The sequence below is a fragment of the Solea senegalensis genome, linkage group LG4 (assembly GCF_019176455.1).
Source record: "Solea senegalensis isolate Sse05_10M linkage group LG4, IFAPA_SoseM_1, whole genome shotgun sequence".
Taxonomy (NCBI): Eukaryota; Metazoa; Chordata; class Actinopteri; order Pleuronectiformes; family Soleidae; genus Solea; species Solea senegalensis.
Window position 1 is genome coordinate 15377014 of NC_058024.1, and position 27379 is coordinate 15404392.

Here is a 27379-nt window from a genome sequence, read left to right on the forward strand (position 1 = left end):
TTGTGGTGATGGATCCACATCTTCGTTTGTTTGCCTCTGATTGGACCGTTTTCAAAATGCTCACCGCTGCAGTTATGGTGGTGAATCACAGTGCTTCTGTGCTATAAAGGGAAAAGCAGCAGTTGAATGCGAACGCACCGATTGAAGATGGTGGTAATTACTGTCTCATTTCACCTTGGAAAGATATGTTTGCATATATTCCATAATTGTCTGTGTGCGCACAGCCGGTTTATTTGCCTCTATATGTGTGCTCGTGTAGAAGCTTTTTGTTTAATCTTTTGGCCTTATGCATTATTCATCTCTTACTGACACACACATACAGTCGAGTCATACACAATGACTCATCCACACCATGTTAAAGTGCACGGAGCAGCCCTTTCCTCTTCTGTGCTAATACTTTACTTCTGCCATACTTTATTTATGACATGTTGTCCTGAAAAGAACAAGATCCATCCATCCACATGAGAGTCAAGCGCGGGTGCTAATCCCAGTTGACATAGGGAAAAAGGCGGGGCACAGGTCATGTGCAGATCAAAATATTTTGGATGGATTGAAAGCTGTTGTGCTGGGCCCTGGACATATAGAGTAACTGGGATGTAACACCTGTTTTGGATTGAAAAGATTTGGATGGAAACCCAGTAATAAATGTCTTTTAATAAACTAACAATTAAGTAATCCCTGAGCATCGTAACGGCTGGTCGTATAGCGGCACGAAAACGAGCACTAAGGTTTTTGAGTATGCTTCCGTTCTGTCGGCCGAGAGGGGCAAGCGCAAATGTTTTGTGACTTGCTCTCATTTTAGGACTTGCCGGTGTTTTGGGACTTGACGTGTTTTGGGAATCTGATGCAGTGTTTTGGGAATCCGCAGCGTTTGTGAATATGCAGCTTGTTTCTCCTCCTGCATGTGTTTTGGGTCGTTGCAGTGTCTTTGCCCCTGTCGGCCACCGTATAAACTACCTCTAAATTTTCCAAAGTGGCCTCTGACTCAAAAATTTTAAACTTGAGTTTAGTGTGGATTCATTTGAGTGGTCTGCACAGTCACTGACCTTAGCCCAATCCAACAACTTTGGGATGATTTGGAACAGCAATTTCCAGCCAGACTTTATCAAACAACATCAGCGGCCAACCACACTAATACTTGAAGTAGCTGAATGGAATCAAATCCCTGTAGCCAGGTGCTGAAATCCATCAGAAAACGTTCCTGTAAGAGCAGAGACGTCTATAGCAGCAGATTAACTTCCATGTTTTTGGAATGGGATGTCCAACAAACATATGGATGCCAGAAAAAAATCAGTTCATGTTGTTCACAACCGAACCAAGGTCGTATCCACATGGAAATGGAAGGAAATGTAAACAATCTTTTTCTTTTTGGTTCCATTGAGATGCAAGATCTCCTGGTCAAGATAGTGGCACAAATAGTACAGTTACACAGACAAAACAATTTCAGATATAAAACTCACAACAGAAAATAAAGCTAAAAGGAAGTAGTTCAAGGAGAGTAAAAACATAGAGACATAATAAAGTAAATTGCACAAGTATACAGGCCATACCAACAAGATCCTTAATCCGAGCTGATCCGGGTTTGTACATGATGCTGTTGTGCAGCTACAAAAATAGTATGTACACTGTGTACAAACCAAAACAGACAGCATGAAGAAAGCCAGTGGGACTAATGAAAGAAACTAAAAGTTGTCTTAAAGCCAACAGAGCAAACAATCTCCAAACACAAGCAGAGGAAGGCGACAGCGATGAAGATAAGCAACAGCGGATGTGAACACGAGAGAGAGGTGGGACATCATTGATTTCCCAAAGTAGCATATTGGTTGTGTGCATGAAAACACATGGGTTGCGTTTTAAGATTTTCCCACTCTGGGGCCTGTTTTCAGGGCTCCTTACACATGAGAGCACATACCCATGTGGAAAAAATGCTGATATGGTAAAAAAAAAAAAAACTTTAGCATATTCACCCAGACTAATTTCAGCGTGGACATCCCCAATAACAACTGAAAGTATGGGTGCAGAACAAAAATAGTTTGAACTTCAAGACAATTGAGCCTTGGCTTGTGCACAGAAGTGGATTGACGCCATATGAAAGCAGCATTAGTAATGTTTTGTGCACTCAGTCTCCAGTCAGTATACTCTAGAGTGGAGCGGTGCAAAGTTTGGTTATGAGTTTACTCTGAAAAATCTCATCTCCTCTAAATCAATACTCCATTTACCGCAAGACTCAAGCTGAGTAAAAAAGTCTTGTGCTTCTCTGTCCTGACTCTCTGCTTTTTACCGACTTAAGCATTGTGTTTTCTTTCAGTACCACTGACTCTCATCTGCTCTTTCTTCTCTTTTGTGTTTTCTGACTGCAAATTTTCTCTTTATTGTCTTCCAACTCGTTTCTCCTCGTTCTCGCGGTCCTTTGTTTCCTTCCATGTCTTCTTTCCTGACCCTAACTCTTACCTCACTTTCTTATCCTGACATCCTCTCAAACCTCAATCTCATCTCCATCAATATTTCCTCTCAGATTTAACTGTCTCCTAACTTTTCCTAAAATCCAACTTTGTATCCTTTTCTCTAGATTTGTCCGCTATATCCTCTCCTCTCCCATGCTCTTTGCTCGTGTTTCATAACCCCATCTTTATCTCTGCAACTGTTATCATTTTCAAGCTTCTCCATTTTCTTACCACTTCTTCATTACGTCTTTTTATCTACTCCAGTCCTCTCCTTTAATTTTCTTTAATTTGGTTCCTCTTCTCTTTAACCAATTTTAACCATTTTTTTTACCTCCCATTTTTATCACTACCATCTCTCTTTCTTTCCTCATCTTTGTGCCCTTTCTGCTCTCTTCCATTTTTATTATTTCTCCTCTCCTCTGCACCTCAAGCTGGGAGTTTAGGTGTTTGAGTGTGTGTGCGTGGACTGTGCCGAGTTGGTGAATGGATGGAAAAGCTTCTGACTGACATTTTTCATTCCTTTTTCTTCTGCACGATCTTTGGTGGCAGGCAGTGGCACAATATAGTAACGACAAGCCCCAGTGCAAGCTTTATGATGGGCCCTTGTACACGCTAGTTACTAATAACAAGATAAGATAAGATAGTCCTGTAAAGCCAGTAAAGATAAAGATAATAAATAATATACATGTATTTCCAAGAAAGTACAATATCAAAAGATTTAACAATAAGACTATAAAAAGTTAAATATAGAATACACATTATAGACAGTTTCCAGAATATACAGTATAGGCTTGATATTTACAATATAAACCAGGATTGAACATGGGGTATTATACATGTTTATTGCACATATGTAACACACAAACATATACACAAACTATATACAGTATATACTATACAACAGTGTAGATTTTACCTTGGCTATTGTGTTGGAAAAGTAGAGAGGAGAGGTGAAAGGTGAAGCGATCAGAACCATGGACAGCACTTGGTCAGAATGCTGAGAGGAATGTGTGAGCCTGAGCAGAGGAGCTGTCCAGTGTCAGTGTAGTGCTGAAACTGACCACTGACGATAGTCATAGCAATAACTTCACAACAGCACTCCTGCTTGATAAACAGGCAGGCAATCATATGGTAATATGAAATCTATAGAGCAAAATTAGACTGAATCATGTGCAGTTTTAGTTTTTTGGTTTTTAGTAAACAAATGTGGATTAAACATTTAAATAACAGTGAACATCACTAACATCTTCTGGTATCGTCATCAAGTATTGTCTAATGATTTAGCAATACAAACATACACGCCTCGTATGGATAAAGGGAGTATACTGCCAGGTCACATGTCACACAAGGCACGACCACCACCATATTATCACATCCATCTGGATGATCAATAGAGTGGTGGAGGAAGTATGTTCTGCTTTTGCCACAATCCCTAAGAGTGTTTGTAAATGAAGATTGTCAGATCACAGTTTCCCCTCGCTGGCCATCTCCCCAGCTGTGGGGGAGTTGCAGGAAAAGGGTGGGCAGTTGTTTTTTTTGTTTTTTTTCAACCCCAACTCTGAACAAGTTTCAGATAGTGGAGAAAAAGGGCAGTCGACCAACTTTGTGTGAAGGTTCTGAATCTGTGTTCCTGAACTGGAAAAAGGGGGACAAGGTAGACTGCGTTTTTTTTGGTCCAGACTTCTCTCCAAAAGGCTACTGGCTGTCTCTGTATAAGCTGCTCATTGAACGATTAATAGCAGATCTTCAATGGAAAATTGTACACAGGGTGATAGCCCCAAACAGATCAGAGTGTCTTGATCATGAGCTGGGGGAGGGGTGTACTTTTGGCACTCATGTTGAAACTATGAAGCACTTCTTTGTTCAGTGTCCACATTTTTGTCGCACCAAAAAAAAACATGTACACTTGTCTGGGCTGAATTCTTTGTGTAGCGCTGCGAAGATGTCTGGTTGACATGCAAGAGAAGGTGTGGATGTGATGCCGCTGCCAAAGGCCCATTTAAGAGTAGAATATTCATATTTTCAAATGATGGACAATATTCGGTATTTGTCTATGGGTTGTCGTTGGGGTTTTATCTTCTGTGGGGATAAATGGAGATTTGACTATTCATTGAATGCTGTTTTGTTTGGTAGTGATGTCTGAAAAATGCTCTCCTCTCCTCTCCTCAAACAAATCTCCCCTGCAGGTCATGAGCGGTCTCCTTCTGTGGATGCACATGGTTATGCAAGTCAAGCGGAAGCCGTATTAAACACTTAGCCTTTTTTCCTCTCCTGAGTCGAGACAATTTATCCATCCCTCAGGGCGAGAGGAGTGAAATGGCTAAATCACATTGTGCCATTAATTTAATTGGCTTGTAATTGACATTTTAAATGCTTCACATTTACATTAGCTGGCCTGTTGTCCCATTGCACGCCACTGCAACTGAGTGAAGAAAATTGATTAAATTTCAGCAAACCAACAGATTAAAAAAAGAAGAAACTCCCCTTGGAAAAGTGAGCATGCACTGAATCATACACAAGCAATATGAACGAGGAGTGGTAAAGCAATGCATGCACAGCTATGCAATGGAGAGGCAGAGAGTGAGGAAGGAGATACACAACATAGGGAGGCAGCTTAAAGTGAGCAGGTTAATAGTGAGAGAAGTCAGAATTGACAGATTAAGAGAAACTGTTATCTACTTCTCACCAGATGGTTTTGGGATCAGAGGTCACCTGTCCAGCCAGCTTACTCATCCCAATCAATCTTTGCTGGATCAGCCAGTGGAAGAAGTTTAGACCAGATGAGACTTAACTTTGTAAATATCAACTGTTTGTATATGTCCATCATCTTGAAGAAGTTCGAGATTGGATTGTTTTCTTCAGTGCTTTGACTGAATAAGCTAAGCTATGGAGAAAGAGACAGAACAACAGATCAGCACTTCACTTGGGCCACTGACTAAATTAATGTGATCAGCGTGGCATGTGTGCGAGAGAGAGAGACCAGAAGAGATTGCATACTTTGAATTAATATAATTAGCATAGTTCTCACCAGTGTCTGAGATGTGTCGGTGAGAGAGGATGGACAGGATTTCAATTTAGACAGAACAAGAGTTGTGAATGAATATGATCTGGCTATTCTGAGTATCCCTGAGATGAAACAAAGGTGAGAGTGAGTGTGAATGCTTGTATCTGCTGCATACTTGAGCGTGTTTGAAGAACAGTGTAGAAAGCCAGGCTGACTGACGATGTCAGCACTTTTCATCTATTTTTAAAGGAGGCCTTCACATACACACAGGCAGGTATCCGATTGTGCCTGATCTCTCCTCCATGGTCTTTTAATATTCTTTCAGCTGCAGCTTTTCAAAGGAAAGTCCATCACAGCGACGATTGTTTGATCTGCCCTCTGTCATCAGCAGACTGTGGACAGAGAAAGATCTACAGGGCAAATCTTCATGTTTAAGATGGATCGAAATTCTTGAGAGCCTTTTTCAGCCTCTCATATCTGTACTTTAGGGTTATATATGCACAGTTAACATGGTAAAATATGGTATTTAAATCTGTAAAAAGGCATTTGAATGGCAAAAGAAATTATTTGAATACCATTGAAGATGAAGCCATTTTTGAAAGCATGAAATACTTTTTCTTTAAAGAATTCCTATAAAAGTGCTAATAATGTTGTACTAATATTGTGTTCTAGTAGTATTAGCCTGGGTGACCCCCGCCGAGTCTGCTGCAATTTCATTTTGCTCACATCTGGCAAGGACGGCATTTTGGCTAACCTAAGACTCTCCTAAAAACACAAACTCCTGGTATGCTTGAGGTCGGCTGAACAGGATGATGACAGAGAGGCAACGTCTTTTGTATACATCCAACATTGTGGCCACCAAAAAGAAGCCTTTTGATTTGTTTGTCGCTGAGAGTAAATACATCTTTAAGCTGCATTCCTGTCTCTGCATTTAAAAAAATAATTTTAATTCCTTTTTGTGCCCTTTCCTTCTCTTTTTTGTCTCCCACTCATAATGCAGTTCATTCTTTTCCCCTCGACAGACACCTGAAAGGTCACTGACCCTCATCACCGAATGCATTAGAAGCACCATGGAAGGTGTGAGTGTATACTCTGTGTGTGGCCATACGTATACTACACACTGTGTATTGTGTGTGTATGCGTGTGCAACACCAGCAGCTTGTTTCTGCAGAATAACTTTTAAAAACCTGTTGACCTTTCACCAACAAAGGTTTACATTTTCTGTCTTTTTGAGAAACCATCTTGCAAAGGCATTTCTTGGATCATGCCACAACAACTGCTGCAAAGATATTTGTTTCATTCATCACACCCAAATAATGGTATATAGATTATTTTATTCCTATACCTTAACCTTAGATGGTATCCATTTTTAAAGATCCATGCTTTGTTAGCAGTTATGTCTTACCAAGGAGCTCTAACGAACATCTGAAGCCAGAACTTGTTTATTTTTTATATTACATACATTTATATTTTACGTTTTGTTTGTTTTTGGGTTTAAAAAAAAAAAAACTGCGATGGAAGCATTTTTTCTAGAAACTTGCACGGAAGACGAACAAAGTACTGTAATTCTCCCTCAACACCACCCATGAGCAACACACTAAACCCTTGTTCATAATACATGACTTCAAACTTGACATTCCAGTCCTCAAGGAGTTTTGCAACTTGCCAAACAAACAAGCAAACAAAACAAAATAAACCCTGACTGGCTCTCAATCTGCAGTTGCCATTTGCTATATGTGAACTCTTCAGAGATTTCACAAATGATTAGCGAGGCCCTCACCAGTGGGTCCACGGGTCGGGAACAACTCCAGCTGATCAGAGACAGGGTTTAGGCAATAGGTGAAAAACCCCAAACTGGTCCTTCCAAGAAAGACTAGTGTTGAAACTAAGCAGTGATGTTATGCACGCTTGGCTGGTATCCAAAATATTAATTTAACAATTTCAGATATTTATATTCATACTTCTTGAATCAGCTTTAGAAAGTAAAATTAGTTTTCCTCGTTGTCACAGCGTCACATTGACCAATTTTTATTTGGCCACTTATCATATTTGCCAATTTTCAAATAACTTGTCTTTACAGTGTGTATAATCTCTACACACAATGGGCAATTATTTGTGTCACGGGCAAAGTAAAACCATCTGAAATCACCTAAATTTTTTCTCTCAATTTCAGAGACAACATGAATGAACATGTTTTGGTACGAGTCATTTTCCTTTTATGTGCTCACATTTTGTCTGTCAACATTTCAGCTGCTAACAAATAAACCCACTTTAAAAATGGACAGAAGTAAGAAAGCGTCACCACAAAGCGCCATCACAAGTGATTATAATCGATCTGTCAGAACAGATCACTCATTAGATTTGTGTATAAACTGCTGCCCTTTTAAGCAAATAAGAGAGATAAGTAAGTGTTGTTTTATGACGACAGTGTAGTAGGAAAGGTACAAGTCTCCAGAGTAATTTAATGAATAAATATAAATAAAAATAACTACATAAATGAAAATCAAGAGTTTTTTGCAGAATTTCAGGTGTTGTTCACATCCGCAGCATATCGGGAGGATTTGCTTTTTTCTCCGTTTACGTAACACAAGCCCTAAATATAATACTTTTTCTTACTCCATTATTTTTCCTATATTATTATAGCTCTGTACAGTGACCTACAAGGAGCCCAAGAGTCACTCTGATGGTGATGTTTAGTCAGACGGGAGGATGACTTACATTTTCCTTGACCTTTAATTTCTCACAGTGTTACATTATGCTGATGGGAGAGGAAAAGAAGAAGAAGAAAACGTGAAACAATAAAAACCATGAATATGGAATTTACGTTAAATTGACGTGAGGTTTGTTTTCCCATTTTGCCACGCAATTAATCATCTTAAATTAAAATGGTACCATCAAAGACAGCCTTTACCGTGTGTGCGAAACTGTTTAGTTGTGTGGTTATGTGAGTGTATATCATTAAAAATCTGGACGGCTGTTTATAAAATTGGACTTCTTGTAGGTGTATGTATTTGTGTGTGTGTGTGTGTGTGTGTGTGCACACACTTGCCTAAGCATCTGTTGATTGCGGTCAGATGGAAAAACAATCGAAAAAACCTCTCTTTAGCTGATGGATCCGTGTAATCAGCAGTTACAAAGTGAGCTGTGTTCAGATTACCAATGTTTTTTGCAGCTCAACTAGTTACCATATAGATAGGATGGAAGCAGCACTCCCATTACAGTATTTTTGTGCTATATTAGAATGCAATCATCTCCTCAAAAACTACCTCTTCAACTTCCCCAGTTCCAAGTTATTGACTGGTGAAAACATGTAAGAGGCAAACATTACATTTTAAAGCTAAGCAACCCTGTAGACTGCTGCTGCTGCTGCTGCACAGCTTATATTAACCTTGGAGGCCAAGGCTGCAACAAGATGAGTGCTCCACCTATTGAACGCTGTGTTAAAGCTCCAGTGTATAACTTCTGTGGCCAAAACACTACTAGTGTCGTATGCCAACCCCCTTTTTTGAGTGCACAAAAAGAGCAAAGCAGCAAATCAAAGACACTCAATGTATTGTTCTGATGGGTCAGACAATCTAACGCTTAAAACAAGCTGCTGGAAGTAAAAACAGACACAAACCGAGCTTCTGCAGTCAGGGACTCAGCTGTGAGGAGGACATGTCTTCTGTTGTTGAAGCATTGTGATACACACAGGCTGTCTGTGCAACTGCACAAGGACATTTTTCGTGGGTGCTTCCTGATGTTTTCAGCCAAGAAGGTGGTCAGTGACATCAGATTTTCCCCAGTCCTCAGGTGAGTCCGCGGGGCTTTCTAAAAGGACTGTGACCTCTGTTTTCCTCCATCATTTGTGACATAAAATGCATTTCACTGTCTTGAGTGCCTTCATGTCCGTGGTTGAGAGGAAAACAAAACACCGCTCAGCTGAGAAACAGAGAGTCGTGTGGGGCTGCTCAGCATTGTGTGAACTCATTTGATGTTTCTTTAATATTCTTTGTATTATCTTATTTGACCCTACAACACCAAGTGTATCGCAGACAACACGTTTGCGCAAGCGCACTTTGCATTATTCAGCGACGTTTTGTGCTATCGGAACAATTCCAAAGGTTTCTGAAAGCTGTAGCACGTCAAAGCCAACACGTGGTTATTATGGTAACTTCACTCGTGCTGTTGCAGGAAGCTAGTGAATCAGCATCTTTGTCACCAGAGAGGACTGAGTTGGAGAAACGCCTAGTATCCTTTTTTGGTCTGTTTTTGAACATTGAGACAAAAACTCAAACAGATATGTTATTTTAAAGATGTTTTATACAATTCAAATTTCAAATTCAACCTGCTGTCTGGTGTTCATGTACAACTACAGTTTTTTTCTGTAGTTGTCAATAAAACAGTTTTTAAACTGCTAATACACTATTTTAACATACAGTACATTGTGAATTAAGCCTGAAATTCTACAAAAAAGGATAATTTATTTATTAAAAATAATAACTGCCAGATAAGTTATTCTGGAAAAATGGGCAAAAGGATTCATACACAGGACATTTTCTGACCCTTTCATGGTTAAAATAAACCATGGTTAAAATAGATGTTACAGGGTTAATTTTTGTCTCACCCATTACACACGTGTGTCAATCACATTCTCTTTAGTTCCTGTTTTTTAATAAAAAATGTAATTATGTATATTATTTTAGTGGCCCCATAACAGAGCCTCTGGCTGCTCTGTTCTCCTTCTGAACTGTTTTACTATTACCAGTATAGGTGAGACAAAAAATATCATCATAGCAACGCAGGTCAAAAGACATTCCCTGCCTCTCTGGCAAGTGTGTCTTTGTCGAGGTGTGTAATAATATGTGTAGTGGTATGTAGGATTATGCATATTTCAGCTGTGACTCACATCGGTACCAGGAGTGATGTTTCCTCTTAGCATGATGTAGTGGGTGTGTCTGTGAGTGAGTGTGTCTCTCTGTCTCTCTCTTTCTCTCTCTCTCTGTGTGCAAGCACATCAGTATGGGCCACTGTACACACCACAGGGGACCAAGAGGTGACAAGTCAGCCCTCAACCTAGAATTATAATGATGCCCCCTGCTTTGCTCCTGTGCTCTGCTAGACACCCTCCATCCCTTTACAGCTACGTTACTGATTCTGTTACATTTTCCTGAATGGATAGATAGATAGATAGATAGATAGATAGATAGATAGATAGATAGATAGATAGATAGATAGATAGATCCCTGAGGGGAAATTGGGTCATCGTAGCAGCGGTACAAATAAATCAAAAATGCAAATAAAATACAATACAATCACGATACAAAAACAAAAAAGAAATTAAGTTAAAAATGTAATGAATTTAAATTAAAAACAGTGCAATACACAATGAGCCAAAACTGTACTATACACTATATACAATAAGATGCCTAGCAGTGATTTTAAGGTGCTTATATGGTAAGTGGACGTTGCTGCAGTCTAATGACACAGACGTCCCTGCAGTGGAAACCTTGCTATTTAGGCACCAACAACCACTGCCTACAATGCAAAGCAGTCTAAATGCAATGTAAAAGAAGCACAAAAGTCCATAAGAGAGTTGGACAATAAATGCAATAAAACTCATATCAATATGTACAGAGCCTTTCAGAGATAGAGAGATTGACTCTGGTCACCTGTATATGAAGCAAATGTGTCTATTATTCTATTCTCAAACTCAGTTATAGGGGAATACAGCAGCCCAGTAAAGATGTTATGATAATAAACTAATATCATGGGCCAGTTCAGTGTACAACTGTTGTCAGTATTACTGTAAATCTACAGGTTTACTTGTATTTTCTGTCTCTTTCACTCTCCTCTACTTTCCACTTCAGATCCTTTCTTCCATCCTCTCTCATCTACTTCCCTTTTCAACACTCTGGCTTCCCCCTCTCCTCTCTGTGCGCCCTCTTTCATCTACTCTCGTCTCCTTCTCAACTTCTTTGCCGTTGTCTCTCTCCACCCTCTCCTGTCACCTCTTCACTCCTCTCCTCCTTTCAGCTGCTTTTTTTGTCATGTCCTCCTCACTTCTTTCCCATCTATTTTTTTTAACACCCTGTAAAGAGGAATAATATCCCTGACATTAGATGCTTTCTGATGACCCAGCCATGGCACCATGTTCTTCCCCAGGCGAGGAGCTAAATTACAGCAATGTTCACATGAAGCAAAGAGCAGTGCAGAGAAAATAGTCTCTCTCATTTAGTTCTGCAATAACACTGGAAGGAAGCCTGAGGGATCCAACCCCTTTATTCCACCTAAACATAATTTTATAGAAAGGGGTCTCCTTTTGTACATCTCTGTATTCCTGTTCTCCTCCTTCTCTCCATTTTACCTCTCCTGTCATGCTGCTTATCTATAATCCCTCCCTGTTTTCCATCTGTGTCTTTTTTGCACCAGCTTCCGCATGTGTCCGCTCATTTACTGGTCTCTCTTTCTTAGAACACTCTGCAGTTTTTGATAGTGGCCAGTAGCAGTTGAAAGATTGCTTAGTTCCTAATTTAATGATTAGAGCTTGTGGCAGAAATCACGTGTGTGGTGAATGTGTGAAAGTGCCGACTCTGATCGTTCAGCATCTGCAGACAGTGTGGAGGCAAGCAATTATCTTTGAACATTTGGTGAAAAATGTTGTTGTCTACCTTTGACTTGTGAAAAGCAAAATAAGCTTTTGCATTTTTTTTTATAGCTTCTCAAAGCTTTCATATATTTATGAGGCAGAAATGTACCGTTATACACAGTAGACGTACACATTATCTTTCATGAATAATAGGAGTTTTACGTTACCAGTCAACACACAAGCTAAATATGTACTCACTTTTTGAGACTTACATATAGGACGCATGCAGGAATTATGACCTATGTTTACGTTTTCAAAACCAGCGCCCCTAGCGGTTGTATACATGACAGCAACTAGATACCAACTAGATACAAGTGGTATCTAGTAGCTTTGCAGTCCGCTCAGTGGCGAGAGCACTGCACCCGAGTGCGGTCAAGGGTTCAATTCCTAACTATACCACCTTTTTAATTTTTACTGACTAACCCTGTCTTTTTTGTCCTAACCCTAACCTCAGTAACAGGATTGGAGAAAAAACGACCCATAGTTACGTTTCGGGGTTGGAAAAAATTACCTATATATATGTTTTAGTTGGAGGACAGGTTGCACTTTTTGCACGACAAAAAATGCACATGTAGATGTAATGTACATACCAAAAATAAATAAATAAATTGATGAAGAACTCACAGACAAACAGAAAATGCCTAGCATAAGCTTTCACACATAAACACAGAGATACATGATTTGTTCTGAACACACACACACACACGGTGAGGGCAGGCCGATCTGACTGGAGAGGGAATGATTTCACCATATACTCATCTCAGTCTCCGTGATTATGGCCTTCAGTAGAAATGGCAAATAATGGTGGCAATGTGCTGTGAAATGAAGCCCATTATGTCTGTGTGTGTGTGTGTGCATGCACACATACAGGGTTACATCAGTCTGGGCATGAGAAACGATGATAGGCCACAGAGGTTGGAGAGGGAGACACAAGGTAGAAGTGAAGACGATGAACCCGCAGAGCTCTGTGTGTGTCTTTGCGAGAGAAGGAGATAAAGTGAGAGAGCAAGCAGAGATAAAAGCGCTGGCAATCAACCTCCACAATTTGATCAGGTCATCAAAGTGTCAAGCTAAAACATTACAGCCAGGATCTGTTCTCATGCACACACACATACACACACACATCTCTAGGAGCACACACATTCCTAATGACTTAACTCTTATGCAATATTTTTCAATGCATTTGCGTTTGTTTCAGTTCCCCGGCAAAACTTCTGTTTGACATGATGTCACAACAGCCAATCTGTGTTATAATGTGCACCTCGAACACGTGAGCAAGACTGAGCAGAGTCAAGATGACCTGTTGAAGTGAAAAACAAGCATCAGAATGCCGAACAATGAAACCACTGATCTACTGGGAGTTTCCCACGCCACCATCGCTATGGTTGACAGAGAATGGTTAAGAAAAAAAATCCAGACACAGTCCAGTGAGTGGTAGTTCTCGTGCATGGCAAAAATGCCTTATTGATGCCAGAAGTCAGGGAAGAATGGCCTTTTTCAGCTATCCTTGTTTAAAATTCTGCTCTCCAGCTCATCTTCCATCTCACTCACTCTTGCCTGCCTGCCTGCATCCCTCACTGGCCCACCAGTCAGCCCAGCCCGGTGGGAATCATCCCACGCCTCCTGATTAGCCACTTAGGGCCTGCTACCAAGTGAAATATGTTTCTCAATTGATTCAAGCTGTGGTTGCATTTAGCTGTGAATGTAGCTTAGGCAAAACTGTAGTGTACAACAGCTTTGAGTGGTCATCAAGACTAGAAAAGCGTTGTACATGTACATATGTATATATACACAGACCATTTACTTGAAAAATCACTTCACATGTGATGTGAGCACACTGTTACACTAGCCTTGGGGAGGTCTGCGCACATGTGTACAAGTCATCTATCCACCTCAAGCATCTGTGTATGACACCGACTGCACACGTAAATTAGCACCCAATGGTTGCCAATATAGTCCTATTGCTAAAAAAACATACACCTAATGACCACACATACATACACAAGAAGACTTGTTTGTACTGTTTTCAATTAGAATCAGAAACAGGTTTATTGCCGTGTACTGTATGCTTGAATCGATACAGGGAATTTGCTGTGGTGAATTTGCCACAGAATATTGTAAACACTCACACAACACACACAGAGAGAGAGAGAAAGAATCACATGTGGACCTTGCTTCAGATAGTTGCACTGAGGGCTGTGAAATATCCATATTTATCAACAATCTCAATATTGCATAAGCCCTTGTGCACTTGTGTGTTTGCTGCTGGTGTGCTTGTGCAAGTGTGTGTGTGTGTGTGTGTGTGTTTATGCAACAAGACACATATAGGGCACAGTCTTTGCTAGTTTCCAAACGACTCACTTGTCATTTTCACACGCAGCACCCACGTTGTGTGGGTTGCAAATGCACTCATGCCCATCAGTGTGCCTGTGGGTGTGTTGGTCCCAAAATGAGGTGTGGTTGGATGCATTGTTGGCACAGTATGTTCATGCTCACTGTATTTAAGAGCTACATTAGACACGCCTACGTAGGCCGGTTCACGATGCACGTACACTGTACTTATTACAAACACAGGGACAAGCTTCAGCAGATGCAGGTTGAATTCCTTATCCTGTGCAGTCGAAGGTAATTGTTGATGGGACAGAGGATTTGCTCGATGGTGGAGACTGAGTGTCCACAGGCCGAGAACCTCCTACTTATCCCTCAGTGAAGGGTTCTTCCTCTACCGTAGATCACGTGCCTTCACCTTACACAATATTGAAGATTGACTGGTGTACCTGTCTCTCTCTAACTGACACCCTATCTGTGCTGTAGCAGCACTTGACCAGTCTTAGACAGACATTAGGTAGAGAAATGCAGCCACATTTCACAGTTCCACCTTGTATGATGACAGGGCCAGAGGAGTGAGGTGGAACATAACTGTTAAATATGTTCATAGTGTAACTTGCTCTTGCGGATTTAACGTCACTTACCAACCCCAGTTTTAAGGACTTTCACCTCCATGACAAAGGTTTTGGCTTATTTAGCTGCAACACTGTAAACTACATGATTCACACTTCACACTAACAGAAGTACTCCTACATCCACACTTCGAGAGCGAGAGAGAATACTAGGTGCACATTCAAAGCCAGAACAATCACGGAACAGCCCCGGGGGTGTTGGGGAGATTTTTGATTATGAGGTTGGATGACCAGTGATGGAAAGATTTTATTGAAGACAGCTCAGATCCGAGGATGCAACAGATACAATGCCTGACATATGAACAGTTTGTGGCGAGCAGCGTGCCAGGTCTGATACATATAGTGAGTAAGACTTGAGATAGTGTATTAGGTCAAGATGCTGAGATAATATGAGTTACAGTAATAATAAACCTGCATATGTGTGAAGTTATCAGCAGGAAACATTAAGTTAACTGTTAACTATCAGAGACTGTCACTTCATTGCTTCTGTGTCAAATAAAAATGATCTCTACACAGCAACACAGTTTCCAAGACGTTCAGTTTAGTGTGAGTTCAGTTAAGTGCAGCAGCCAATATGGTGAAGTCGGTCATATAGATGTGTCTTTTATTACCACACTGAAGATACATAATTAATAAGCTCATTGGCTTTGCTGCAAAATGTTGATGGTAAAAGTATCTGATATTGACGATGTTTTACCTTATTTGCTTGTAGCAACTTAAGCATATTTTTATGGTTATGAAGATGGTTATTATGGTTGTCATATGGGCCTCTCTGTCTGTGTATTGTTTTTACCCACAGGGATCTCCATTAAAAATGCAAGATCTCACCCTAAAGGAAATAAACTTAATGTTTTTTTTTCTTTATCTTTCCCATGCTCTCACTCAGAATAAATTGTGTCTAGTCTGAAAGTTTTGAAACAAGAGCAGAGCATTAGATTAGGTTTGTTTGATACAAAATTCCCTCTAAAGTACTGAGTGCTTTTTGACTGCCTTTGAGAAGAGCCTGAGCCATTTTGTCTGGTATACTTTAAGCTGTTTGTTGTGTTGACAGGCCCTCAGATGTCTGGCTACCTTAGCTCGAGTCACTGCTCCACAGTGAGTTTAAATGCTGTGCTTTTCCCCTCAAGGTGTATGGAAAAAAAAAATATATATATATATATATATTTGATGCTTTATCTCGAACGTGTTACAATTTTCATTTTGCTTTACATTGAAAACAAAACCAGTCAAGTTCTAACTTCTTCCTGCTCCTTTTTTTTTGTATATTTTTAGTTTGTTTGTTTTTATTATTACCAGTTATGTTGATAGATGAGAAAGAAAAGCCACGCTAAAGTGCCTGGAATCTTTGTGTATTCACTTAGGTGGTAGGTTTGTATGTAAGTCAGTGAGAAAATGAGCCTATACTTCATAGCTCAGTCCCAATAGTCCAAGTGTGTGTTTGTCATCTGGATCTTGTCAAAATGCATCACAGTGCCGCGACAGTGCCCTTTCTCAATTGTCACATAAATCGTCGGCTCCTTCAAATGTGGCCGATGAATGTATCCCAGAAATACACACCAGCATTAAAGCAATAAAGGTGGCAATAAGGCACTTTTCTGCTGGTTTACTAACTGTCATAAAGAAAGAAAGAAAAAAAACTGTATTACAATATAACGACAGGTTTGTGAAGGTTTTATATTGATATTAATTAATTATTAATTATTAATATTGACAGGGACTTACCGAGTCATTTCAACTCTTTCTTCCTATTAGTTTAACAGGGTTTAGTTCTGAAGAATCCAGAAAGAGGCTTCAACACGTTATTTTACCTGTTCAAACCTGTGTTTGACTAGTTGGACAAACACAGGTTTGAATACAATTGTGCTCATGTTTATGTATTTCTCTCCTTTTGCATATGTTCATCTTTTCATACTTTTTAAACACTCACTGCTGCCTTTCTCTCTTCTTCTTCTTTTCATATCAGTCTCTTTAACATAATGACCTTTATACTCTCATTGACTTGCATAAAATTGGACAGCCAAAACAAAGCAGTTAGGTTTTTTTGTTCAGGTTATCCCTAACCTTAACCATAACCACGATTCAAATCTTAGCCCTAAACTTAACTAGTTTCTCAGAAATGAGGGTCTGCCTCACTAGGACAAGGTTTTAGTGTCCATGAGGACTACCGGTCCTAACAAGGCCAGTGTTTACACCAGGGAAAGTCCTAAAAACGTAAGAAATACAAGAACACACACTCACACACAATCTTTTTAAGCCACAATTACCGCTGAGGGATTCCTTCACTGGCTAATATGCTCCGTTAAGCTCGGTGAGCCTAAGTAAGCTCTGAAATTAGTGCTGGAGTCAGTCGTCACACACATCTTCACCATACAAAGGCTTCACTTTCACTTCCCTGACACTGAATAAGTCTGGCTGCATGTGCTCTATGATACTGAGCTCCTTAATAGGAGTCAATGAACTCTGTCCAAGAGCCTTGTCGAGAAAGCTCAATTTCCAGACACTTTGCCTGAATAATAATCATCGCCGCTGTCAGCTGTTAACAATGCCCATAACTACAGAGAAAGACAATTTAGCTGATTTCACTGAAACTGAAAGTTTTGACTGCTATTCACCATACCAGTAGTTTTGCAATTAACACAATTGGTATGTTAGTACTTCAACTTTTTCTGCTGAGACTCGTGTGTGGGTTTTTTTTTTTTCAGTCCCATTTATAAAAAGCAAACATTTCTACTGAGTTTAAAACATGAGGCGTTTTTGGTGAGTCAAATGCATGATACTCACCAACTATAAATACTAACGCCCCTCTTGTTGCAGGAATAATCCATAAACAACGATTTGTTTTCTGTGCTTCTCTGTTCCGGAGTATTTTTGTATGTTTGAGTTTGATGGCTTATCCAATCTGAGATGAAAAAAGTTCTTTAATTAAATATTTATTTTCTCGTCACCCACACACAAAATAAGGTACTTTTGTTTGTATATCTTTATATCATCCAGAAATGTTATGTAGACAGTTAACATCACTCGGGGATAGTGAAATATTTGCTGTCACTGGAATCTGAACAGTGTAAATAAAGGTTGTAGTAATCAGAGGCATGTTGTCGAGCGACTGGGTGCCGCAGCTTTGATTTATTGTTCACAAAAAAAGTCTGGAGGGTGAGTCGAATGCAGACTTCTCAGCAACATGTTGCCAATTAGTGAACGGTGCCTGTGCTGCATCTTGTAAAGATGTAAATTTACACATCAGGTCATCATTGGGGATACAGTCTTGTGTTACAAATGAATAGACCAACTATTCTGCTATACAGCAATGTGGCAGACTGAATGACAGACAACTGCTGTGTGATGCAGAGGCAGCATGTCAGAGAATCCTACAGATCACTAAGGAGGATGATCTGCAGAATGTGAGGGGAAAAAAATGCAGGTACTGAGGGAGGTGACACTCAAACTTCAGTAAAAATAACCCAACTCCACAATTGTGTCTATATTTAAATCCATCAAAAATAATAAAACAACAAGTTATTTGTACGATGGTTTTATAGAGATATAGAGAGGGTGTGTGAGTGAGTATATTATTGCATCAAGTTTCTCTTTGTCATAATTTGCATTACCAATCCTCACCACTAGTAGTTGCCTTTACTAATTATAAAACATCTTTTCTGTCCTGTACCTCTTTAGAATGTCTGGCCACGTCTTCATTCTGTGTGATGATTGTTTTCTGAAAGTCTATCCAGTCATCTTTTGGGGATGGAACATATGTCCTATTACTTTAAATATTGATCTCTGCATGTATGGCTCTCTCTATTCTACACTTTATATTCCTCTGTATTGCTATATTTGTCTCCACTATACTCTCTCCCATAATCAGTTTCCAGTTCACTTTATTCAACTCCCTAACCCCCTCAGCATCATGTCCTCACCTCCCCTCTTTTGCTTTTTGTGATTTCGAGGCGAGTCAGCAGAAAGACTCAGAGAGACTGCTCCCCTCTTTAACTTCATTATGTCCAATTAGTTGCCTTGTCCTTCAGTGGAGTTCACAGTGGTGTTAGAGGTGTGAGACCCGGCAACTGCCTTCAGCTGGGAATTAACACCAAAACCTCTTCACCTCAGGCTTTGTTATCTTAGATTTGCATCTGTGTGCTGTTGTATTTTGTTACTGTCAGTGTTTATGTCATGATGTGCCACACTCGACTTCATATCTATGCTAAGTTATGTGCAATTTAGAGCTGTTCACTTGATGGCGCCGTCTCAGTTTGAGCCACATGAACTTATAACACCAGACCAAATCATTTACTTGCATTCCTGCTGTCCGCCAGTAACCCTCTGGCGGAATTTACTTTGGGGATTTTCAGCTCATATAGCTCCGCAGTTTTATAATCAGCACAGCCAGTCGTGCACCACTTATTCATTTTTAAAATCTGTGCTCAAAATTTTAATTCGACTCACACATGTTTAAAACTTACAAGAGAATCACCAAACATCTCCCCATTAAAAAAAATAGCTTCAGCTTCAGCTGACATGATTCAGTTCCAGCATTTACTCCAGGATTGAAGGCTAAGCAGTTATTTTACTACAGTACATGCAGTAGATGCAGCTTGTGCTTAACCATGGAACACTCACTCACTAATTGTCTATCACTTTATCTTCCACATGAAAGTCATGCGGCAAGAAGACCAGAACAAGGCTCTTTCTACATGGAGTTTGCATGTTCTCCCCGTGTGTGCGTGGGTTTTCTCTGGGTTCTCCGGCTTCCTCCCACAGTCCAAAAACATGCAATATCGGGATTAGGTAAATTGGAAAGGTGTGAATTTGAGAGTGAATGGTTGTTTGTCTCTATGTGGCCCTGGAAATCGGAATACCTGGAGAAACATGGGGAGAACATACAAAATTCCACAGAGAAAGGCACTGGTCAAACCTGGATTCTAACCGGTGACGTTCTTGCAACAGTGCAAGCCACTCATCAGCCACCATGTGGCCCTAACTGTGGAACAGTCCATGGTATATTCAGCATCACTACTGTGAAAACCGGCACTGAGTTAATGTTTTTGCAGCAGTTTCAGTAAAAGCAGTGCAGGACTTGTCAATTATTTAGTCTCTGGCTTTGCAATAATCCGCTATAATCTGCTATATACTTTTGTTTATTCTTCTTCCAAATGCCCTCCATGTTTGTTTATATACCCTTAAAATGATAACACATTAACAAGTCTCAAGGCACATTTACAACATTGTAGGGGAAACAAACTCTGTTCAAAGGATGTAACCGTTACAGCAGCAATCGTTTAACTTCTCCATTCTGTTCCTTGGTTGAGGTGAGATTCTCTATATGTCTTCATGTTGTGCCCGACTTTGCTGAAACACAGTGTGAATGAGAGCAGAGTTTATTGGATTACACCTTGGCATGACTTAGCAGCCCTTAAGCTTCCCCGCACAACCAGAGCTGCTGAAACAAAGGCAGGATTTACACACAGAAAAAGGGAAAAGAGCCGTTGTTGTTGATGATTTATGTTCAGTAGTAACACATACATTCAACCTGACACATCTTATCTAAATGTTCTTCTCTTACAGATACAAAAGTCAAAAAATAATACTGTATTCTGGTCTTGTCCAGGCCAATATGGTGGTAATGATGTAGGATTCATTCGGTCATGGGGCTTTTTCACTTACAATAATTCACTTACAATAATTACAATAATTACAATTACTTTTTTACACTTACAACAATTTCACTTACAATAAAAATAAATATAAATGTTTCATGTTGAAATGCAATAAAAAAATCTGATCAGTTAAACATATTAATTATGATAATATATTAATAATTGCCAGCTTCATTTATATTCAGTGTGTTTTGCTTGCTGTTTGTCATCATTTGCAAATCATTTGCAATAGCTTATTGTTTTCTCTGTTTTATATGACAGCACTGTACCTGTAACTGTACTTTTCAAAATTAGAGGAGGAATCCAGCTCAGATCTTCAAGTGGTTGAGTCAAGACTTGGACTTTGCGCAATCCACACTCTTTGATCAAAATACTGCTTATTTAAATACAGCCAAAAATGTCACTTCTCCGTGTTCTCATCTCATCAAAAGTGATTAAGCTAGTCAAGGCTGGTTGGGTCTGAAGCCATCCCTGGTAAATGTTGACAGTGGAATTGATTTAAGTCAGAGCCAGCAAACTGGAACATATTTCAAGTCTTGTTTTTAGTGTCATCGCAGTGTTACAAAAGTGCCAAGCCACTTTCCCCAGTGGTCCACCACTTCACTGTGCTGAAGCACTTTCCATTATAGACTACATTCACACAATATCTGTCATTCTGTCTTTGAAAAAGGACATTTTGCACCATTAAAGCTTGGAAGTTGTTTCTGACACTTCTTTGTTGAAATCCTCCACATCCTGATCATCAATAAATATAAAATAATATAAATAATTCCATTTTTGCCACCCTTCCCTTGGGGTACCCGAGCAAAGTGGTACAGAAAGGTCAGTCAAACAACAGTGAGCTAATTGGGTGACAGACTTTCCTGTTTTCTCCGGCTGCCTTTCTCTTCAATGCCCACAGTCTATTCTCATACAAAGCTTGACATCTTGATGAGGAAAATAGCTACAAGCCAAGCAGGGGAATAAAAAGAGCTGTACAAGTACACAAAAAACATACTCAATTACAGCAATGCGAGTAAAGCTGGAACATCACGTTGACGCAGTCATTGACCAAACGGAAGCCTGACCCAGGGCTTTACCATTCCAAACTGTACCATGATAGAAACACAGAATAACAGAGTGCCTTTGCACACCCCGCCTGTGTTTCTGTGAACAGGTATTTACCATGCACCACTAGAACAGAGACAATAGTCAGAAGTAAGAATGGGAGCCAAAGCAAAATCTAACCAAAATTATAAAAAAAAACCCTGCCTTTCTGCATGTAATTTGCATGTTCTCCCTGTGGGTTTTCTCCGGGTTCTCCGGTTTCCTCCCTCCCACAGTCCAAAAAACATGCACTATGGGGATTAGGTATATTGGAGACTGTAAATTGACTGTAGGTGTGCATGTGAGAATGAATTGTTGTTTGTCTCTATGTGGCCCTGTGATGGACTGGCAAACTGTCCAGGGTGTACCCCGCCATATCGCACTATGTCAGCTGAGATTAGCACAGCTCCCCTTGCAACCCTCATGTGGAGGAAGAAGATGGATGGATGTTAAAACTGATGGCACAGTGTAATGGCAATAGAACAACAACAACAACACCATTTATGGTTATATTGCTCTCCTGTACCCTTGTTTTCACTATGTGATTTTCTTGGCCTCTGGGACTGGGATATTTGTGAAAAACTTCTGACTGAATTTACAGCTTAAAATAACAGTGCTACTCTGGATCTTCATCTATGAATATAATACAATTTAACCTTATACCTATTGTGTGTTGAGTTTTTTTACACAGGGGAGGAGCACACAACACCACCTATGGCTACTTAAAATCCTGGATATGTGAGCAGTGGATACAGGGCTACAGAAGGAGCATGCAACATTGTCAAAAAAACAGAAAAAAAGAGGCTTTACTGCGGCCGTCTGTGGACATGGAGCACAGATACATGAGACTTCAGACAACCGATGAACTACATTTCTCTGTATCAGAGTTAATGGAGCACATGGAGATGAATGGGATTTGCTGTGGACACCAAATAACCTTGTAACAAGTTCTCCCAGAAAAATTATAATAATAACCCCAATACAGAGAAAAATATAATTTTTGGTGCCACCCTGAACCTTTTCCTCCTTTGCAGGGATAATGATGCGTCAGTGAGAGTAAATGAAATGGGCCAATTTTCAAAGTCATTATAAACTCTGTTGTTCAAATGAATAAAGACAGAAGGAGACTAAAGAATATGAGGCAAATGATTCACATTGTCTGAACTTTGTATATATAGTTGTTTACATGCTTACTATGCCTGTTCCCAGCTTCTGAATGTGCAGCTTCACTGTGATGTCTGTGTATGTGCATTGTGTATTCTTTGAGCGTACCTTTTTTTTTTTTGTTAACATGTGCATGTGTATCAACTCAACCCAAAGCCAAACTGACAGACAGCTTCCCTCTGAGGAGCCCCTTAGTGTTTCTGATTGATCGTCATAATGCCAAGGTACGGGCCCTGTCCTTGGTGCCTATGCTAATCACAGAATCATGCATATTTATGAGTTCCTTGGGAATCAACCAGCTAAATAAAGGATGAGGCCGTTGGCTCATAGCTGTGTTCATCACCGTTCCTGATTGATTAGTAAGAGAAGGAAATCTGCCTATAAAGACCAGTTTTTTCCCTCCTCCAGCTCGAGGACCATAATGGGAGCTCAGGCATAACAAAAGGTGGACTTTTCCAGATTAAACAGTAGCTGAATAGAAAGAAGTTTGTGTTTTCTTTTGTGTAATAAGACTTTTCTACCATGGTGTTTATTTGTACAAGTTTCTCAATGGTTCTACAATACCTCGACCAACTATCCTTTTACAACCAATATCTTACAGGATCAACAAAATAGAAAAATTCTTTGGTTATTAAGATGGTATTACAATTGCTCCTGAAAGGCATTCTTTTTTGTCACAATGTTAGTATGTCATCAAAAAGGTGACAAAAAAACTCATAGGTTTGTATGACGTCCAAAATATGGAAAAAAAAGTCATAGGTAAGTATGTCGTCCAAAATGTGACCAAAAAGTCATATGTTAGTATGTCGTCCAAAATGTGACAAAAAAGTCATAGGTTAGTATGTCTTCCAAAATCTGACAAAAAAGTCATAGGTTAGTATGTCGTCCAAAATATGAAAAAATAGTCTTACTATAGTATGTCGTGCAAAATGTGAGAAAAAAGTCATACTATAGTATGTCGTCCAAAATGTGACAAAAAAGTCATAGGTTAGTATGTCGTCCAAAATGTGTCCGAAATTTGACGAAAAAGTCATAGGTTAGTATGTCGTCCAAAATTTGACCAAAAAGTCATAGGTTAGTATGTCGTCCAAAATGTGATAAAAAAAGTCAGAGTTCAGTATGACGCCCAAAATGTGACAAATATTAAATTTTTTGCCATTAATGTTAAAATATAATTATTATTGTTATCCATGAATTTTTCAAATTATAGTTATATTAAAAAATGATCGATATGTTCTACTACTGAATGCGTTTGTGTTAATTCGGTCCACCTTGGATGATGCAAAGAAGGAGATGTGCTCACATTTAACATTTTGGTCCCCTTTATTTTATGTTAACCACATTTCAAACAACTAAACAAGCAATGGAAATGGCATCACCAGATCTTAACAACACTTTGCTATTGACAAATAATCATCTCAATAATAATTATACAAAAGAAATGTACTAATTCAGGACAAAAAAAAGAAAGAAAAAATCAATCAGTACATTAGAAAACGAAGTATACAGATGAACGGCCATAAACTGTTACAATACAATAAAGCTTTTGAGGAAATAAGACGGATAAACATTTCTGGCATTCACATCGTCTTCAATACAACACTGTCTTGATACGTCCATTAATGAGCCTGACCGCGCTCAAGCAAAAATAAAAGGTATGCAACAAAGCACAGACTGAACAGTTTGACTTTTTTGAATTTTTGTTATTTTTTTTTAAAATATACGTATGCTGGTTCTGGTCATGAGCATCAAAAGCAATGAACAAAATGGCTGCGAAACAATGAAACGACTGTTCACCAGAGACTGTTTTGATACTAACTTACACAACCTTCATTAGTTGGCATTTTAAAATGGAACCCTTGCTCTGGTGCTCATCTTTGTATCAGCAGTGTTAACCTCTAGATTAGAAGGTTTTTTGGTACCTAATTAGTAGCACAGTGTTTGTGACTCAACACGTGACTCAAGTCCAAACATCTGATCAAATGAGGGGATATAATGCTATAGCGCATCTTCTTCGGAATTTCCAGCCATACGTTCAACCCACGGGTCGATCACTATGGAGCCACACTCATTTTCTTATTAGACTGTTGAGTGAGTTTGTCCAATTAAAGTTTCAGCCTGCACACCTCAGTGGGCTTGGAGGAAAAGTAAATGTGACGAATTGCAGAACAAAAGTAAACGTGACCTTTGCTCTTTGTGTTTGGTTTTAATGATGGATGGCAGATAAGGGAGAGTGTCTTAACTCAAAGGCAGCAGTTTTCGATTCAAATTATTCGGTTGTCTGATATAATTGTGCACACGTCTCATTTTCCGGATGCTAACACAGCTAACCTAAGCTGATAGGAAGTGTCACGGCTACCAAAAACCTCCAAAAGCTTGTGTGAAAATAAACTCTTTGTGCCTTTGCTTCAACATTTTGTATCTGAAAACTGATTTTTGTTGTCACACCAGTGAAGTGAAATGAAAAAAATAGACATATCTTAACAACTCGGACTAACAAAATACAACACTGCACTGAATGTTACTGAATATTATTGATTGATTAAATTTGCCAGCCTGTAGTGTAGAAAGAGTTTGGGCCAATTTTGTTTGTTAAAATAACAATTTTCCCCTGTTTTTTTCATTGTCCTTTAAGCGTTATATAAAGGCAAAGCAATATTTAATTGATTTTAATAATAAAACCACATGAACCAACATGATAAATCACATTTTGTTTCCTCACTCTGAGGGAGGAGGAAGTGTGCAATATGTTAAAACACAGTATATATATATATATATATATATATATGAGTTATTTTTTCATGTTTCACATGTTTGTAGTCAGGTAACAAAAGACAATAATCACTGTTGTTCAAAATGACGCTGACAGGTTTTTTTTTGAGAGACTGCGTTTTAAAACGATTCACTTTATATATGCAGTGTGTCTGGTGTGTGATGTTTGTCTGTTTGTTTGTTTGACTGTGGTTGTCTTTTCTTAGTTACAGTAAGGGTGGATGCACACTGAGATAAAACCATCCATAAAACCATCCAAAAATATTTATGAAACTTTTCTTTACAGTTCTAAATAAAAAAACGTGGAGCATAGATAACAACATTTTACTCCAAAGGCAAGGCAAATTTTTTTTTGTTTCTAGTACTGTCGTTACCCTGCGCCAAGCATTTGACTCTACTTTATTAACACACCATCCTCCCTGGTTTAACTTTAACACCAATGTCTTAGTTAAAGCAACAGGTTTTGGTCAAAACAAAGTTGCAAGTGTCTTTTGCGTTGATGCAATATGAAAAAAAAAAAAAAGAGAAAAGAAAACATGCTGACAATTTCATTTACATTTAACATTTCTACAATCAAGAGCCTCATTTGCAAGAGGAAAATGTATCAGGTCCGAAATATTAAGTGTCTGTGGTTTTTGCTTTGATCCAACAGCGTCACTTTAGATGAACTCAGTCATATTACAGTTGACGTTTCACTTGAGCTAAACGTGACATTTCCCCCAACAAAACCTTCCAGTGTGCATCCAGCCTTCACAGGGAGACAACATTCAAGACATAGGATATATCTAAAAAGGAAATACTGTACAATAGTCACATCACAGCCCAGCAGAGTCAAGAGAGAGAAGGAAGGAAAAAGTGTTTTTTAAACATCTGTTCTTCTTTTTTTTTAACATAATTTTTCGATTTTCTTTGTACAAGCAGGTAAAGACTCCAGTCTTACTGAGGCAAACACACACAAGAAATTTGCCAGTGTGTATGTTTGTACTGTAGCTTCTTCTTTTTTTTCTTTTTCTCTGTACAGGTTGTGTTGTCACAGGCACACATATAGTTGCACTCACCCACACTCACACACACACACACACACATACAAGTATGCAAGCATGCGCTCTCGTTCACACACGCGCACACACACACATACACACACACACAGGCACACGTGCTCACAGGTTGGGTTCAGGACTGTACAAAGCAGTTTTGCACTTCTGTGTGTCCTGATGTTGAGAATGACAGGCAGCATCAACAGCGAATCAGAAAAGAGAATTCAGAAGGAGGTGAGCGCCTCCAGAGCCACTTCGTAGCAGAACTTGTACTGTTCCTGTGCAGGGACAAACAAAACACAAAGGGACACTTGTTATTTTTTTTTAATTATTGCTTCCACACTGATTCAAACATTTAATACCTTTAAAAGCAGCAGTATGTGAAGGACCCCCACACACACACAAAAAAACTGGTCACGAAATACTAATTTGTTCCCACGAAATAGGTAAAAGGTGCACACAAAATACTAATTTGTTCCCACGAAATAGGTAAAAGGTGCACACAAAATACTAATTTGTTCCCATGAGTGTTGCGGAGAACACTCGGACACAGAGGACACAGATAGCGTGATTGAGTTTTATTTTAGGTTAGGTTTAGGTTATTAATATTATTAATTAAACAAATTAGTA

The 27379-nt window shown here is 39.3% G+C and overlaps 1 protein-coding gene and 1 long non-coding RNA gene across 9 annotated transcripts in view; one reads left to right on the plus strand and one right to left on the minus strand.

Moving 5' to 3' along the window:
- LOC122768588 overlaps positions 1 to 23418 on the plus strand; it is a 68356-nt gene extending 44938 nt beyond the window's left edge. Inside the window, exon 3 of the long non-coding RNA XR_006360325.1 lies at positions 22468 to 23418. This is a non-coding gene — a long non-coding RNA (uncharacterized LOC122768588). The remainder of the gene's footprint in view (positions 1 to 22467) is intronic.
- Positions 23419 to 26020: 2602 nt separating this feature from the next.
- ptprt (protein tyrosine phosphatase receptor type T) overlaps positions 26021 to 27379 on the minus strand; it is a 216343-nt gene continuing 214984 nt past the window's right edge. For all 8 annotated transcript variants that reach the window (XM_044023698.1, XM_044023695.1, XM_044023697.1 and 5 more), the window contains one exon: positions 26021 to 27027. In XM_044023698.1, coding sequence (XP_043879633.1) covers positions 26974 to 27027 — 54 coding nt within the window. In that variant the 3' untranslated portion in view covers positions 26021 to 26973. The remainder of the gene's footprint in view (positions 27028 to 27379) is intronic.